The 17,639-nt window shown below is 40.2% G+C and overlaps 1 protein-coding gene and 1 long non-coding RNA gene across 3 annotated transcripts in view; one reads left to right on the forward strand and one right to left on the reverse strand.

Annotated features, from left to right (window-relative positions):
• Positions 1 to 1,503: 1,503 nt before the first annotated feature.
• Positions 1,504 to 5,842, reverse strand: KRT24 (keratin 24). 2 transcript variants are annotated; one of them, XM_088829065.1, is made up of 9 exons: positions 5,582 to 5,842; positions 5,193 to 5,341; positions 4,318 to 4,400; positions 3,792 to 3,948; positions 3,146 to 3,307; positions 2,923 to 3,048; positions 2,379 to 2,596; positions 2,062 to 2,174; positions 1,504 to 1,852 (listed from the first exon to the last, which is right to left on the reverse strand). In XM_088829065.1, the coding sequence occupies exons 1-9, from the start codon at positions 5,811 to 5,813 to the stop codon at positions 1,749 to 1,751; spliced, it is 1,344 nt and encodes a 447-aa protein (XP_088685191.1). In that variant the 5' UTR covers positions 5,814 to 5,842; the 3' UTR covers positions 1,504 to 1,748. The 2 variants fall into 2 exon arrangements, with proteins under 2 accessions (XP_088685191.1, XP_055252899.2); XM_055396924.2 differs by having other exon boundaries at positions 5,193 to 5,842.
• Positions 5,740 to 17,639, forward strand: part of LOC148774736 (uncharacterized) — an 89,835-nt gene continuing 77,935 nt past the window's right edge. The window contains exon 1 of the long non-coding RNA XR_016035534.1: positions 5,740 to 5,848. This is a non-coding gene — a long non-coding RNA (uncharacterized LOC148774736). The remainder of the gene's footprint in view (positions 5,849 to 17,639) is intronic.

The following is a 17,639-nucleotide window of genomic DNA, read 5'->3' on the forward strand; positions in this document are numbered from 1 at the left end:
CATTCTCTTGTTACAGGGTGCTTTTAGGTTCATTTTTATTTTTTATTCAATGTGCCTATAAGAAAAAAGATACATTATTTGGTTGTTTTTATTATCAAGGTATGATATGCTCATACAGCTCTTACTGACTTTATACTTGAAGGTACAATTTACATGAATTACATTCAAGTTTACTGTTTTGTAATATTTAATTTGAGTTTTTGTGCCAAGCTCCATGTTCTTTTCTTGAGGACTGGCTTGTGGGATTGATAATCTTATTTGTGATCTGGCCCTGTTAAATTCCTTGAGTGGGAAAGTCCTTATAGAACCTGGCTTTATCCTTTGACTGTTTCTTCCTGAGATTGACCTATATCACCCTCTACCCTACTTTAACAGGCTTCATTTTCCCAGCAAGGCAAGACAGAGTTCAGGATCACTGATGGGGTAAAAGATTTCAGCCACAGAGAGCAGGGGAAAAGGAAACACCAGCTTGGCTATGTGACAATTTTTGGTTAGATATGTGGCTAGATTTGACTAGGGAGCAAATGTCTGAGCATCTCTTCTCTTTGGGACTTTGAAAGTTTTCAGAAATTTGGCACCATATCACACATCCCATCTTCATTCTCCTCAGTGTCCTGCAAACATGGATTGTCAGATTCCTGTGGCACTTCTGGTGGATACTGTGGAATCAAGCCCTTTAGTAGTAACACCCTGTATCGGCTGCTGTCTTCTTTGCACTTTTAGCTTTTCTTTCCATCTAAAATGTAAACTTTTTGAAGTAAGAGACATATTTTATGTTCCTTTTTGTCTCATGAAATCCCCAGTTCAGTGATGAACAAAAAGAAACTATATATTAAGAATTTGAAAAAGAATAGATATATGTATATGTATAACTGAATCACTTTGCTATATACCTGAAACTAACACAACATTGTAAATCAACCATAATGTTAAAGAACCCCAGGTGGCTCAGTGGTAAAGAATCCACCTGCCAAGCAGGAGACTTGGGTTCGATCCCTGGGTCAGGAAGATCTGGAGGACGAAATGGCAACCCACTCCAGTATTCTTGCCTGGATAATCCCATGGACATAGGAGCCTGGTAGACTACAGTCCATGGGGCCGCAAAAGAGTTGGAAGAGGCTTAGTGACTAAACAACAACATACTCTAATAAAAATAAAACAGAAAAATAAAGGCAGAAAAAAGAAACTAGACATTAATTAATTATAGATTGATTATTCAAATAATCTCATACTTCTTTGGGCCGAACTGTTAGCTGCAGTCGTAGAGACCCTGAGGTCTAATGCCAACTATCAGTGTGTTCTAATGTGATGTTGTTAAAACTTCCCACATACAAAATGGCTATAATTTTGATTCTCATGAAGAAGATACTATATAAATAATGTATAATACATACATTATTATTCATAATGATAATGCAGCTAGGTCATAATTGGTAACTTCATTTCTAGGTTAAAGTATTGCATTTCTTTAAAAATATTCAGGAACAATTTCATTAACTTGCAAAAGTAAGTTTATTGAAGCACAGAAACAATTAGAGCAAAGCTGTCTTTTCAACTTTTTCAAGAGCATTCTAATAAGAAAAGAAGAGGATGCAGAAAAATTGGTTTGTCTTCTATTTCTGGATAGATACTTTTCCCTGAAGTGATCCTGAAAGATGGCTAGATTGATGCAGTTTCTTCACTGGTGTTCTTTAGAGTTTTCTTTTTTTTTCCCCTCTGAAAGACACTCTTGTTGATCTGGAAATCGCTTATTTCAGTTTCACCTCAGAAACATTGCTGACTTGAGATGAGATGACTTTGCCATCCACCACCTCTTCTACGATGGTCTTAGTCACTCTGCTCTTGCTCGGGTCTGAAAATTGCAGAATCACAATATCAGTCTGGAAACTCGCAGAAACATAGATCAAGAGAAATCTGAATGCATTCACTGAGTATGTTCTATCTGGGTAAGATGCTGTGAACAACAGTACATACTTTTGTATGAGAAGCAAAGCATACATATAAAATATATATATATATATGCAAATTATAAAATAATCAGAAACATGAAAAAATATCTACCTCTGCCTTGGACAGAAGTTCCAGATCTTGAGCCATCAGACATGGATGAATCCCGGGATCCCATGTTTCTGGATCCTGAACTTCTATAATCAGATCCTCCCAAACCAGAACCACTGGAGAAAAAAAGAATTGTTTGTTTTTGCACTTTGCCAAGGCAGGAGAAACCCTTCATGCAGTGGACTCTTTCCCATGATGGCAGCGGTCTTTTCATCGGACTGTGTCACGCTTACATGATAAATATAAGTCTGGTCCCCACACCCCTTTTTGGTTGCATAACACCAAGGTCTGCATTTAGCATGTTCCTGACTTTCATTTACCCCCCTTCTCCATCAAGCAGGCGGCGGTAGGTCTCAATCTCCATCTCCAGGCGGGTCTTGATGTCCAGCAGCTGCTCGTATTCTGCATTCTGGCATTCCGTCTCACCCCGGATCTGGCAGATCTGCTCCTCCAGGCTGCTGATCTGCATCTGAATTTGTGACAGCTGCACCATGTAGTTGGCCTCCGTGTCAGCCAAGGTCCCTTCCAGGGAGCTTTTCTAAGAGAAAAAGCAAATAAAAATTTCACCATGAAAATAAATCATTGGATGATTAAAAAAAATACATTTTATAAGATACTAGGAGAAATGCACTTTCCATGAGTTACAACCTTCCTTAATTTTTCTTGCCATTATTTTTTAAACTAAATCTTTCATGGAAATATATACATTATCTTTAACTGGAATGTCTTATGCTTTTGACAACCATAACACAGTCCTCCCTAATCCTGCTTTTATGACATGCCAAGTGGGACATCTTGGCAAAGAAAGGAAACCAACTGCTCAACTTCCCTGTTGGAGAGTTTTGAGAATTTCTTTGCACAAACCATGGCCAGTTGGGACTGCAGCTCAATTTCCAGGGCTTGCAGAGTGCGTTTCAGTTCTGTGATCTCATTCTTGGCGGAACTGGCTGCCCCGGCGTCAGTAGAGATCTGTGCTTGCAGTGAGGCACTCTAAATACAAATAAAATGCAGTCACTGCAGGCTGGTGCAATGACAGGAAGTGACTCACACGTGGCCATGGACTCAGAGGCTCAGGGTGATGATCTACCTGCTTGTTGAACTGCTCCTCGGCCTCGCGGCGGTTCTGCTCAGCCAGCTCCTCATACTGTGCCCTCATGTCATTCAGTAACTTAGTCAGGTCTGTGCCTGGGGCAGCGTTCATTTCCACAGTCACGTCCCCTCCGGAGCTTCCTTGCATACTCTTCATTTCCTAGCCCGAAGCAAAAAGGACCATAGTGATGAAAAGCAATGACTTCCCAGACTACCCTGGTGGTGCAGTGGTTAAGAATCCACCTGCCAGTGCAGGGGATGGGTGCCACAACTACACAAGCCGGTGTGCCTTACAGCTGGTGCTCTGCAACAGAGAAGCCACTGCAATAAAGAACAGTCCCCGATCACCGCAGCTAGAGAAGTGAAGCAATGAAGACCCAGTGCAGCCAACAAAGAAAAGAGAAACTTAAAAGCAACGATTTCCTAAGATGTGCATAAGCCAACAAAAAGCTGAAACTAGGACAGCGAAAGGAAAAAAAAAAAAACCCACCAAATTCACATATAATTTTCTCATGATTATTTTTTTCCTCCTGGTTACAGAAGTTAAAAGTCCATCCAGATGGAATTCATTTTACTTTTATGGAATGGATGTGGGGGAACCTCTGTAGGCCAGCATTGTTGATTAATGTGGACCCTGTTCCTACCTCCTCGTGGTTCTTCTTCAGGTAGGCCAGCTCCTCAGTGAGGCTCTCAGTCTGCATCTCCAGGTCAGAGCGAGTCATGGTCAGATCATCCAGGACTTTCCGCAGGCCATTGATGTCAGCCTCCACGGTCTGCCGGAGATGCAGCTCGTTCTCGTATCTGGAAGAGTACAGCACAACCCATTTCAAAGAGTACAGTGCATTCTCACACGTGCAAGAAAATGTTTTCTCCCCTGAGCAATTTGATCAATGAATGATAAGTTTTCTCTTAGGAGTTTCCCCCTTGTAAAGCAAAATCTGAACCATACATTAACTCTATTGATGGCCAATATTTTTGATAGCAAAAATTTTATCCTGAAATTGCCTTCGTTCTGTTCTTGTTTGTGGAATGAGGGTTTTGTGAAATGTACCTTTGTGAATTAGGTCTTGATCCCCTAAAAGAGTTCTTTAAAATTTAGAATAAACTAAGCCAAGGGATTGAATTTTATTTTTCCTACAAAGTTTGTTTTCAAATCTTCACTTTTCTTACTTCAGTCTAAAGTCATCAGCAGCCAATCTGGCATTGTCAATTTGCAGAATGATCCCAGCATTTTCAATGGTGGCCGTAATGATCTAGAAAAGACAATAATAATGAATAAATCAAGGTTGCTTTTTTTTTCAAACCTATGTCTGCATGCCCATCTGTGAGAGTAGATGTCTCCTGAGTTAACCTTTAAAGGTGAGTTGCTTTGAAAATTTGCTTAGTAATGACACCTGCATTGATGGCCCTAATGTACTTAGACTACATCCTTCTGCAAAAATTAGCAGCCTGCACATTTGCTGGAATGAGCATGGAACATTGTTTCACAGAACACAATGCTCTACACATTTTTTGCTGGTTTGGAAGATCAGTTATTCTATGAGCTTTTTCAGAAAATAGTCTGTAACATGAATTTCACTTCCAAAAGAGTCTAATCCCATACAACTGTGTCTAAGCATTTTAGACTCCATCACATTCTCATGCAATATTTGCACCTGGTTTTCTACGAAGAAAAATAGTTGTAAGGCTATTTAAATCTAGTAAGTGGCTAAAGGACATCAACCTGCCAGAATTAATCATGATGAAAAATTAGAGGAAGCTAGTGTTAATTTATAGCCATCACTCTTAGGTTAATTAGCTGGTTGGCATTGTGTAAATCCCACTCTTATGTAGAAATTCTCAAATGTGAGATACAAACAAAATTAATATGTTTGGATGTCTTGTATACAGTACTGTCACAGTTAAAGCACACCACATCCTGTTTTACACATACAACAAAACAAATATGTTTTCAAATTATTCTGTGATTTAAAGTCATCATTCATGATCTGAATAAATGGGAAAGATACAGAAATAATAGGAACTCAGCATGGCTAGTGTCTCACCTGATTCCTGAGATCTTCAATGATTGGATAGTATTTGCTGTAATCTCTTCCAGCTCCACCATCCCCAGACCCGGGCCCAAATCTCTCATACCACTCCTTGATTTTGTTCTCTAGGTCAGTGTTGGCCTCTTCCAGGGCTCTGACTTTATCTAGGTAATTGGCCAGCCGGTCATTGAGGTTCTGCATGGCTTGCTTTTCACCTCCAGAGAAAAGCCCCCCGTCACCAAGGCCACCACCCACACCACCACCATAGCTGTAGAAACCTCCACTAGCGCCTCCACCATATCCCGAACTCCCGCCGAAGCCAGAACCCCCACCAAAGCTAGAACCCCCACCAAAGCTAGAGCCCCCACCAAAGCTAGAGCCCCCACCAAAGCCAAACCCAGAACCTGAAGCTCCTCCAAAACCGCCCCCGATTGAGCAGCTACCAAACCCCCCTCCAAAGCCTCCGCTTGCGCCACCACTCAGGCCATAGCTGCCGGCCCCTCCTCGGAAGCCCCGGGCAGAGCCTCCCCCGAGACCAATTCTGCTTCCGCTGCTGAAGCTGCTGCCACCAGCAGACACTCTGACGGAGCTGCTGCCTCCAGCCCTGGAGGAGGACATGCGAGATGAGCAAGACATCGTGTTCCTGCGAAGGTCTGGCTTGTCCAGGTCAGGTGAGTAGGAGAGGTGATCGTGAAGAACCTATTTGCAGGCTGCCTTTTGGGCCCTTATATACACACTTTTAGGGTGTTCCTTTGCCGTGTCACTTCTTAATCCCTGTAACACCTTTGCTAATCTGCAACTGGATAATTTTTTTCCCTCTGAATCCGCTCTACTGGCTCATTCTCTGAAGCTAGGTCAGAGCCTCGGGGCCTCTACTAAATTAAGGAAAGAAAAAAGGTGGAGCAAAGCAAAAAAAATTATTTTTCAGAATTACAGTTTTAATCTTTCAAAGGTTTGGTGACTGATAACTCTTTTCTGAAAGAGTAATTGTGTTAAATTTGCTTCATGATTTCCCAGTTGCAGGGCATATCCCCAGATTAACAGGTGTAATTAAGATATACTTAATATGATGAGAATGGAAATTTCCCATCAAACTTGTGACTTTTTGTTCATATTGTTCTCTTTAAGTTGAAATGAGCTTTAGCATCAGCATTTCTTTTGGGTTTGCTTGTCCTTCTCTGATTGTTTCAATTGCCTATTTCTAAGGTTTTTGAAGTTTGTGACTTCAGATGATTGTCTTTCTTGGTATAATATTTTGAGATCGAATTAGATATTTTTATCTGTTACTAAGAAACTCTGAAACAGTAGTATTCCACATTTATATGTATGCATTATTAGATCTTAATGAAATTTATTTGCTCAGAGAAAGTCTAAGAAAGATTGAGAAAGTGTTGAAGCAGATTGTTTTAGTAGCAGATCAGAGTTAGCAGTGTGATTCTGTGCTGCAAAGATGCTTTTCTTTCTGATTGAACTGGAGTATGATATAATGATACTGGTGACTTGAAAAATAGTCACAACCTAGAAGCCGAGAGTTATGTTTTGTTTCCAGACTTCAGGTCCTAAAAATTCCCACCAACTAAAGCATGACTACTTCTAGGTTGTGACTATTTTTTTAAGTCAACAACATCGACTTCCTTCTTTAGAATCACATCTTAAGAAGTGAAGAGGTAATGTTGATTTTGTCGATAACTAGAGAAGAGGATCTGAATCACTTCTTTTAAAATTTATTTATTCACTCATTCATTTATTTTTGGCTGCACCATGGGGCACTCAGGATTTTAGTTCCCCAAACAGAGAGCGAACTGTGTCCCTTGCAGTGGATGAGCCGAATCTTAACCACTGGACTGCCAGGAAATTCCCTAAATTTACTTTATTTTTTATTTTATTTTAAAAATATTTTATGTGAGTCACTTCTGAGAACCAGTGTTAGGCTTGGAGTTGTTTTGCAGGTACTCAAATCTGGAGTTTCCAGTCTACTCTCTGCTCAGGTTTTTTCTGTTTTTGTTTGAAAGATATTTAGAAAGAGGATCTAGATCCACTTCTGATAACTAACGTTATGGTTGAGATCATATTTCATAGATACTGAAATCTAGAATCCTCCCCCGTTGTTCACTTTCTGCTTCCTGTTTTTCTGTCCCTTTGTTCTTTAGATTATTTCCATTTGCCTCTGCGAGAGGTTTCTCTGGTTTGAAAGTGTGTTTTTTTTTTTTTTTCTTTTTAGATAAATACTGCATGATTCTATTTATATGAGGTACCTGGTGTAGTCAAATTCAGAGACCAAAAATAGAATGATTGTTGCCAGGGAGTGGAGGAGGGGAAATTAGTTGTTTAATGGGTACAGGGTTTTAGTTTTGCAAGAGAAAGGAGTTCTGGAGGTTGGTCACATAAGAATGTGAATGTACGTAACATTCCTGAACTGTACACTGAAAAATCATTTAGATGGTAAATTTTACATTATGGGCATTTTGCAGCAATTTTTAAAGTGTTTTTTTTGGAAGGTATAGATGCTTTCAAAAATATTTCTTGGCTTGCTGAGCTTTAGGCCCAAGTCGCTGACTTTTATTTACACCTTTCTTGCTTATCTTGGCAGTCTCTGTTAAACTGTGTGCATTCCTGAATCTTTATATTCAGTTGTTTGTTGTCCAGTGTTTTGCCTGGTTTGAATTCTTCCGTAGACTGCCTTTGTTCCTTTTACTGTGTAACTCTTTAGGTTCTTAGCTTTTAGGTTTTACTGCATTGTTTTTGCAGTAATGATGTGTCACTGTTTTTACTTTTAACGCACCAGTGCTTTGAGGGTTCAAGGTATTTCCTAAACTTTAAATCATTAAACTGGGAGTAGTTCTCATTATACTGTTCTAAGGTAAGTCAAAAAATGCACCACCCATTAAAGTACTTTGGTCACCTTGCCTAACCTCTCCCCAAAGCTATGAAACCAAAGAAGTCTAAACACTAATGGGTAAATTATATGCAAATATTAGGGTTCTGGGAGGAACAGTCCCTTTCTTTTTCTTCCTTTTCAAGTGATGAAGTGTAATCTTTCCACTTTCATAAAGGCTGGCATTTGGCTAAAAATGTAAAGAAAGACACAATACCTAAGTGAAAGAAATTTGATGAAACTCAGAAATTTCAGTTCCTGGGTAGAAAGAGCTTTAGGTGAGAAGAATGAGAGAAGACAAAGTTTAGCAGTATCTTTGGCCTCTGAACTTTGCCTGCGGTTTGTGGAGTTTTTCTATAGTTGTCATCTGAGTTGTAGCAGTTTCAGTTTGGAAACTTTATGTACAGTATGTTTTGGGATATTTAGATATTTGAGTCTTAACTGAGGAAGCTTGAGTTGACTGAGGTATGTCTTGTTTCTTATTTTTAGCTTTCTTCTTGATACAGTTTAAAATGCTGACATCTATCTCTTCTTTGTTTCTAAAATTCAGTTTAAAAATTCCCTTATTCTGGAAATTCTCTGGCAGTCCAGTCATTAGAACTCAGAGCTGTTGTGCTGGGGCCTGGGTTTGATCCCTGGTCAGAACTAAGATCCCGCAGAAAAAAAAATTAAGTGATTCTGAGATGCTTCTCTGATATTACTCTTTTATTCTTTATTGTATACTTTGGAGATGACTGCAGGGAAAGGCATTTAATAAGTAAGATGGCCATTGTGTATGTGTGTGTGCTCACTCATGTCTGACTCTGTGCGACCCCATGGACTGTAGCCTGCCAGGATCCTCTGTCTATGGAATTTTCCAGGCAAAAATACTGGGTCTGGTTGCCATTTCCTACTCCAGGGGATCTTCCTGACCCAGGGATCAAACCCGTTTCTCTTGCATATCCTGTGTTGGCAGGTGGATTCTTTATCGTGGAGCCACGTGGGAAGACCGTCCTCAAATTCTTTACCTAATGAGGGAGTGGGTAAATAAATGTGGAGGTAAACCCACAGGAGTTCCCTCTGTTTGGATTTCCTTAAATGCATTTTTATGCTTTCTCTTTCTGTTTCTGTGTACTTTTTCTTTTAAATAATGACTCTATCCAACAGACTAATCTAGATTCCGTGAGTTGCAAACTGTCTGGAATGCTGGCATTTCACGAATTAAAGAATTTTAATCACATATGTAAATAAAGTTTTCTTCTTGCTTGAAGTGTTAGAATTCTTTAATAAACCTTAGTCCTTGTTATTTCTCAGACATTCCTGAATTTAATACTTACTTTGTTTAAAAATAATGATTTGCCCAAGATTACACATTAGTTCTCGGCATTTCTTTCACCTGTAAGATGAAAGCTTTCAGAATCTGATGAGGTTCCAGTGAAACAGAATGTTCAGGAATGCTGGCTTCAGTGCCTGGCATCCAGTAGTTTTTTAATATATAATTGTTTAAAAGCAATGGACTGAATCCTGGGTGTCCAGGCTCCCAGCTCAATGCTCTGCCTTCAGTTCCATGTATGTTTGATTACTTTGTGATTAGCAGTCTATTTATTTATGTATTTTTTACCTGTGAAGAATCATATAAATGGCACTTCGCTGTGGCACCTGACTTTTATAATAAGTACAGAATGATTTGCCAATAGTAACCATCAGCATTTTTTTTTGTGAGATGGATTTGTATTTTAAAAGATTTCAGAGGAATAAGCTGCATGTTTTTAGATTAGGAGGAAAACTAAAGAACATGGCATGTTGCCCCTGATTAATCTTTTGAGTTAATAATAGAACGATCTCAGGGTATCTACCTTCTGTTCATTCCAGAGAATATTGAGATAAAAGCACAAGATCATATTAGCTAAGAGAAGGAAGTGGGCACCAGAGAATCTGTGGCGTGTTGGCAGAAATTTTGGTGGCAGATAGCCAGCAAAGGGAAAAGCTCCAATTTGATGTGTGTACAGTCTCTCTGTAATATGTGACATACTGCAGAGACTCACTAAGTATTCCCTGAAATGAATGAAATACAGTCTGGCCTGACTTACTTCGTGAACACTTTGATCACGATTGTTCTCTACTGTTTGTTCTGCCTTCTAAGTCTTTATTTCTCCATCTTCTGGGTTTGTGATTCTGTGTGTGTGTGTCGGAAGGGTTATTGGTGAGGAGAGGTGCTATTTGTGGAGGGAGCAGCAAGGACATGCCAGAATGAGCCGGGGCCTCCCCTGTAAGAATCATTGCTTAGGTTAGTGTCCTGGTGGTGGCCACTGTGAGCCCCACCAGGCTCAACTGCTTGGAGGAAAAAAAATATTTTGCAACAAGAAATATTCTGAGAGGCGGTTCTAGTTGGATTTGGCATCATCCCTAAATCAATTTCAACCTGGTGCTCTTGTCAGACACCAAAGAAGTTACAGATAGAGCAGAAATCCACCAATGCTGTGAATGCTTATCTTCCTTCACACCTTCCTCTCCTTTCCCGAGTTCTTTCCCTGTTATCTTTCCATTCTTCTTCTGGTAGCTTCAGTTAAGTGTGTCTACTTAAGGCCTTCGCTTTCCCACCTGCATCTGTTCAGTGACATTTTGCCAAATTTTGTTCTGAAAGAAAATGACTTAGCTTTGTACTTGTCATGTTTGAAGACTCCAGAATTCCTTTACACAACTCAGGTCTCTAATTTTCCTGAAGATAATTGAGTCAGTTTATGGGAGTTAGGAGAATAGACAAGTGACTTTGTGTGTGCTAAGTGGCTTCAGTCGTGTCCTATATGGACTGTAGCCCGCCAGGTTCCTCTGTTCATGGACTTCTCCAGGCATGAATACTGGAGAGGGTTGCCATTTCCTTCCCCAGGGGATCTTCCCCACTCGGGGAACGAGCCAGCTTCTCTTAGGTCTCCTGTATTGGTAGGAGTGTTCATTATCTCTAGCGCCACCTAGTGACTTAGTAGAGGTGGAGATTTAAGATGGGTTGAAGTAAGAGTCGCAGAGTCGGACACGACTGAGCGACTGAACTGAACTGAACTGAACAAGTGAGAATAGGAAGGAGAGATAAGAAAGCCTTCCTTAGTGATCAATGCAAAGAAATAGAGGAAAACAATAGAATAGGAAAAACTAGAGATCTCGTCAAGAAAATTAGAGATACCAAGGGAACGTTTCATGCAAAGATGGGCACAATTAAGGGTAGAAATGGTATGGACCTAACAGAAGCAGACGATACTAAGAAGAAGTGGCAAGAATACACAGAAGAACTGTACAAAAGAGATCTTCACGACCCAGTTAATCACGATGGTGTGATCACTCACTTAGAGCCAGACATTCTGAAATGCAAAGTCAAGTGGGCCTTAGGAAGCATCACTACGAACAAAGCTAGTGGAGGTGATGGAATTCCAGCTGAGCTATTTCAAATCCTGAAAGATGATGCTGTGAAAGTGCTGCATTCAATATGCCAGCATATTTGGAAAACTCAGCAGTGGCCACAGGACTGGAAAAGATCAGTTTTCATTCTAATCCCAAAGAAAGGCAATGCCAAAGAATGCTTAAACTACCACCCAATTGCACTCATCTCACATGCTAGCAAAGTAATGCTCAAAATTCTCCAAGCCAGGCTTCAACAGTATGTGAACTTCCAGATGTTCAAGCTGGTTTTAGAAAAGGCAGAGGAGCCAGAGATCAAATTGCCAACATCAGTTGGATCATTGAAAAGGCAAAAGCAAGAGAGTTCCAGAAAAACATTTATTTCTGCTTTATTGACTATGCCAAAGGCTTTGACTCTGTAGATCACAACAAACTGTGGAAAATTCTTCAAGAGATGGGAATACCTGACAGACCACCTGACTCGCCTCCTGAGAAATCTGCATGCAGATCAAGAAGCAACAGTTAGGACTGGACATGGAACAACAGACTGGTTCCCGATCGGGAAAGGAGTACGTCAAGGCTCTATATTATAAAACACCCTGTTTATTTAACTTGTATGCAGAGTACATCATGGGAAATGCTGGACTGGATGAAGCACAAGCTGGAATCAAGATTGCGGGAGAAATATCAATAACCTCAGATATGCAGATGACACCATCCTTATGGCAGAAAGCGAAGAAGAACTAAAGAGCCTCTTGATGAAAGTGAAAGAGGAGAGTGAAAAAGTTGGCTTAAAGCTCAACATTCAGAAAACTAAGATCATGGCATCCGGTCCCATCGTTTCATGGGAAATAGATGGGGAAACAGTGGAAACAGTGGCTGACTTTATTTTTTTGGGCTCCAAAATCACTGCAGATGCTGATTGCAGCCATGAAATTAAAAGACGCTTACTCCTTGGAAAGAAAGTTATGACCAACATAGACAGCATATTAAAAAGCAGAGACATTACTTTGCCAACAAAGGTCGGTCTTGTCAAGGCTATGGTTTTTCCAGTAGTCATGTATGGATGTGAGAGTTGGACTGTAAAGAAAGCTGATCGCTGAAGAATTGATGCTTTTGAACTGTGGTGTTGGAGAAGACTCTTCAGAGTCCCTTGGACTGCAAGGAGATCCAACCAGTCCATTCTAAAGGGGATTAATCCTGAGTGTTCACTGAAAGGACTGATGCTGAAGTTGAAGCTCCAATACTTTGGCCACCTCATGTGAAGAACTGACTCATTTGAAAAGACCCTGATGCTGGGAATGATTGAAGGTGGGAGGAGAAGGGGATGACAGAGGATGAGATGGTTGAATGGCATCACTCACTCAATGGACATGAGTTTGAGTAAGCTCTGGGAGTTGGTGATGGACAGGGAAGCCTGGTGTGCTGCAGTCCATGGGGTCGCAAGAAGTTGGACATGACTGAGTGACTGAACTGAACCGAACTAAGCACAGAGTTTGACTGTTTTTGCTTGAAAGGACCTCTTGGATCTTCCTTCATACAAGGTAGACAGTAGCTTCTATTTAGAGAATTCACAGGCAGCTATAACCCAGATGGTAATATGAGTGGCATGACCCAGGCTCCCATGTCTCTTGCCATTACTAAGTCAATTTACTGGGCAGTCTCCTCTCTGTCTTTCTGAGGTTGACCCCTCAGTTTCTTCTTTTTTTTTGGGGGGGGGGGCAGGTCACTTTCCATGAGTCTCCAGAAGGTTGGGGACTGAACCTTCTGAGCTGTAAAGTGATCCCGCGTGGTTATCCTTCCCCAAAATTGTCACAGTCACCTTTGCTAAGGGCTCTCAGGCCCTTAACCTCATGCCTTTTAAAGAAAAATTTATTTAGCTGGCTGCATTAGTTGTGAGATCTTTGTATCACGTGTATGGACTCTCTAGCTGTGGCACATGTGCCCTCAAGCTTGAGCAAGCACAAAAAAGTGAAAATGCCCCCCTTATAACTGCTCCTTGGACTCAGCTGACCTCAAGAGAAGCAGACTCTTTTCCTGTCAGATCCCAGAGGTCTTTCCTCCCTGCTTGCCCTGCTTCCTCTCCAAAGATTCTGTGTATATCTGTGTGCCTCCCATTTTAATCTAAAAAAAAACAAAACAAACCCTTTTCTGCATGATTTTGACATGCTTGTGGATGTCTGACATCAGAGCAATTCTCCCTATTGCAAGAGTCTTTCTAATGAAAGTCATCCTTATCTAAGTCCAGATTTGTTTTTATTTGACATAATTAGAATTCAGCAATAAAAAGATAACTGGAACAACCTTAGTTTGTAAATTCAGGCACATTCTCCTAAATAACTCTTGGACCAAAGAAAATCAAACCTGATATTACAAGCCAACTAGAAAGTAATGAAAAGAAGAAAACTCCAGACCTAAACTTTTGGGTTATAGCTAAAATTGTAAAGGAAAATTTATAACCTCAAATAGCTGCATTATTAAAGAGAGACTAACAATGAAGAACCTCATTGCAAAAATTTTTTTAAAAGAACAGCACAATAAAATAGATGAAAAATAAATGAATAACAAGAAGAGCTGACATTGAGATAGAAAATAACAAATACGTACAGATACTCAAAAACTGGTTCTTTAAAGAGACCATTAAAATAGATGACATCTTTGTGACTCTGATTTAGGAAAACAGAGAGAGATTAAAAAGTATAAAATTAGAAATGGGAAAGGAGACATAACTGTGGGTACAGGAAAGATGAAAATAATGAGAATGCCATGTACAAGTTAATGGAACACGCTTGGAGATCTTTCTAATATTTAGCCAAATTGGTTTTTTGCCTGTGAGTGATCTTGGTGCTCATCGGACCAGTCCCACCAATGTTCATCCAAGGGACTGGGGCAGGCTCAGGTAGACAGTTTACCTGCACTGGCGCAGGGGCTTGCTGGGAAAGAAGAGGCACAGGGCTGACCCTAGGAGAACACGGCTGTTGGGAAACCATTGCAGAGCTGTGGCCTCAGATGGGAAGGGCTCACAGGACAGGACAAGTCTGAATAGAGAGGTTGTAGATCTGAGCCAGGCTTGGGAGGGTTGAACCTGGGGGCCACTCTATGTGGTTACTATTGCATGAAGGGAACACGTGGGAATGCTGATTAAGAAGCCAGATCTTTTCAGGAAGGGAGAAAAAGAACTAATGTGGGGCTTGGCTAGATGAATGAGAAACAGGTCCCAGCAAGCAATAGTTCTCCTCTGATGCCTGTGTCCTGGAAGGAGCCAGAGAAACCTGGTGTCTGCGAATCTTAGGTTGAAGGGTGCATGGTGGTAAGCCTAGTGTTCTTCCCACAGTGGCGTTCAACAGCAAGTCCAGGGCCTACCATTGCCTTTCGAGGTGCAGAGTGGACACAAGTACTGATGTTTCTTCTTTAAAAGTCTTTATTGAATCTGTCACAGCACTTCTTCTGTATTATGTTTTGATTTTTTGGCCATGAGGCATGTGGAATCTTTTAGTTTCCCGGCCAGGAATGGAACCCAGACCCTCTGCAATGGCAGGCGAAGTCTTAACCACTGGACTGCCAGGGAAGTCCCTGATACTTCTAAAAAGGGTAAATAGGTGATGTTCATACACTGACCTATCACCTCTTCGTGGTAGGTGACTGGGTATTTCTAGAAGCACTTTGATATGATTCGTCCTGGAGCCAGCCAGGGACCCAAATCGTGCCTGGTTCTCTTCTTTCCGTGTGTCCACATTTACCGCCGTTCAAACCCTGCCTCTTCTAGAACGCTTTTCTTACTCCAGTCACCAGCTCCTAATTTACCAGCTTCTCCTCCCCATACACTTCTTCTTTCTTAATTGTTCTTAAAGTTTCTGTGACATTACTTACCACTTGACTACTCTTTTATTTTTCCTTAAAGATTAAAAATAGGAACACATTCATTGTAAAAACATTTAAACAAACAGTTTTTCTTGGAAGATTCAAAAATTTTACCGATATTTATTTCAGAAAAAATTAGAAAATGTATATAAACATGTAGCAGGAATAAACATCACCCATATTTTCCCTACCAGTGAATAATCACTGTTAACATTTATAGGTATATTGTTTCCATTTTTTAATGAGCACGTATATATTTAGTGTACAAGTCTTTTCTTTTAAAGGTAGATGATAGTGTAGTAGTGTTGAAACTCTACTTTTTATTTAATTGATGATTGACATCTTTGCAAGTCAGTCCATGAACCTGAACATCCTTAATGGCTGATGACTCTCATCTTATGGACTTTTGATGGTCTGTTGATTCTTCATTGTCAGATATTTTATTATGTCTAATTTTTTCACTATGATAAAACACTGCTAGGAGGAATAGATATATAATAAATAACTAATTACTTAAGAATAAATTTCTAGAAATAGAGCTGTTGGCTCTTTAAGATATATTGTTTTCTTAAATACCTGGTGCTGAGGTGTTCTTATGAAGTTTTTTGCCAATTTACAGTCCATCCAGCGATGTATTAGTGCCTTTTCCCTACACCATAAGTATAATCATTAAACAAACTGGATCTGTTTTAATGCCTTTCTTGGATTACTATAGATGTTGGCCATTGGTCACTTTTTAATGCTGGTTGGCCATTCATACTTTATGAATTGCTTATGTATGTCATGTACCCATTTCTAATTGGTATGGTTAACTCATAGATATATGCTCATGAATTTATACATTGGGGACATCAGTCCGTGAACAGCTATGTATAATGCAATGAAAACACCCATGGGCTACTTTCTTGAAGTTCAGTTCAATTCAGTTGCTCAGTTGTGTCCGACTCTTTGCGACCCCATGAATCACAGCACACCAGGCCTTCCTGTCCATCACCAACTCCCGGAGTTCACTCAAACTCATGTCCACAGAGTCGGTGATGTCATCCAGCCATCTCATTCTCTGTCGTCCCCTTCTCCTCCTGCCCCCAGTCCCTCCCAGCATCAGAGTCTTTTCCAGTGAGTCAACTCTTCGCATGAGGTGGCCAGAATATTGGAGTTTCAGCTTTAGCATCAGTTCTTCCAATGAACACCCAGGATTGATCTCCTTTAGAATGGACTGGTTGGATCTCCCTGTAGTCCAAGGGACTCTCAAGAGTCTTCTCCAGCACCACAGTTCAAAAGCATCAATTCTTTGGTGCTCAGCTTTCTTCACAGTCCAACTCTCACATCCATACATGACCACAGGAAAAACCATAGCCTTGACTAGACGGACCTTTGTTGGCAAAGTAATGTCTCTGCTTTTTAATATACTATCTAGGTTGGTCATAACTTTCCTTCCAAGGAGTAAGCATCTTTTAATTTCATGGCTGCAGTCAGCATCTGCAGTGATTTTGGAGCCCAAGAAAATAAAGTCTGACACCGTTTCCACTATTTCCCCACCTATTTCCCACGAAGTGATGGGACCAGATGCCATGATCTTTGTTTTCTGAATGTTGAACTTCAAGCCAACCTTTTCACTCTCCTCTTTCACTTTCATCAAGAGGCTTTTTAGTTCCTCTTTACTTTCTGCCATAAGGGTGGTGTCATCTGCATATCTGAGGTTATTGATATTTCTCCCGGCAATCTTGATTCTTGAAGTTAGCTGGTCCCAGAATTCTCTCTTGATTTTAGACATAGAAGACAGCTCCCAGAAGGTGGCGCCAAACTGCAGCTGGGACAAGATTAAATTGCACAGTCAAAATTTGGAGTCACGGCTCACTAGCTGCATGTATTCCCCTTGGTGTTCGGATGGATTTCTACTATATTCTATTAAGGTTTAAAAGATTTTTAAACTAAATTAAAACTGTACTTCTATTTTCTGTGATTGCTTTTGCTATTAATAAAATGAATCTTGAATAAAATTATTGTTTTGAAGGTGAGGTAGACAAGCATGAGGCATGGTTTTATTTTGTGATAAATCTCTTTCTTCAATTTGGTTTTCATAGGCCATCACTCGTCAAAGTTTTCAAGACATCAAATGGGCATTTGACCTCCATTTTGTTCTGTAGATAAACCTTACTTTGATACCAGTGCTTTTGGAAACTGCTTACAAATTGCTTTAAATAAGACTATTTCTAAAATATTTTCTATTAAATTATATGCATTTTCTGCTGTCTACTCCAAAGACAAGACTAGATAGGCAAGTTTTGAATAATTCTCTACCACTTAGAAAGGGATGAAGCATGCATAATGATTTAGACCAATTTATTTCTTTTAAA

This window comes from Moschus berezovskii, chromosome 20, assembly GCF_049115385.1.
Source record: "Moschus berezovskii isolate FMDL1 chromosome 20, NW_MosBer_1.0, whole genome shotgun sequence".
NCBI classification, from domain to species: Eukaryota; Metazoa; Chordata; class Mammalia; order Artiodactyla; family Moschidae; genus Moschus; species Moschus berezovskii.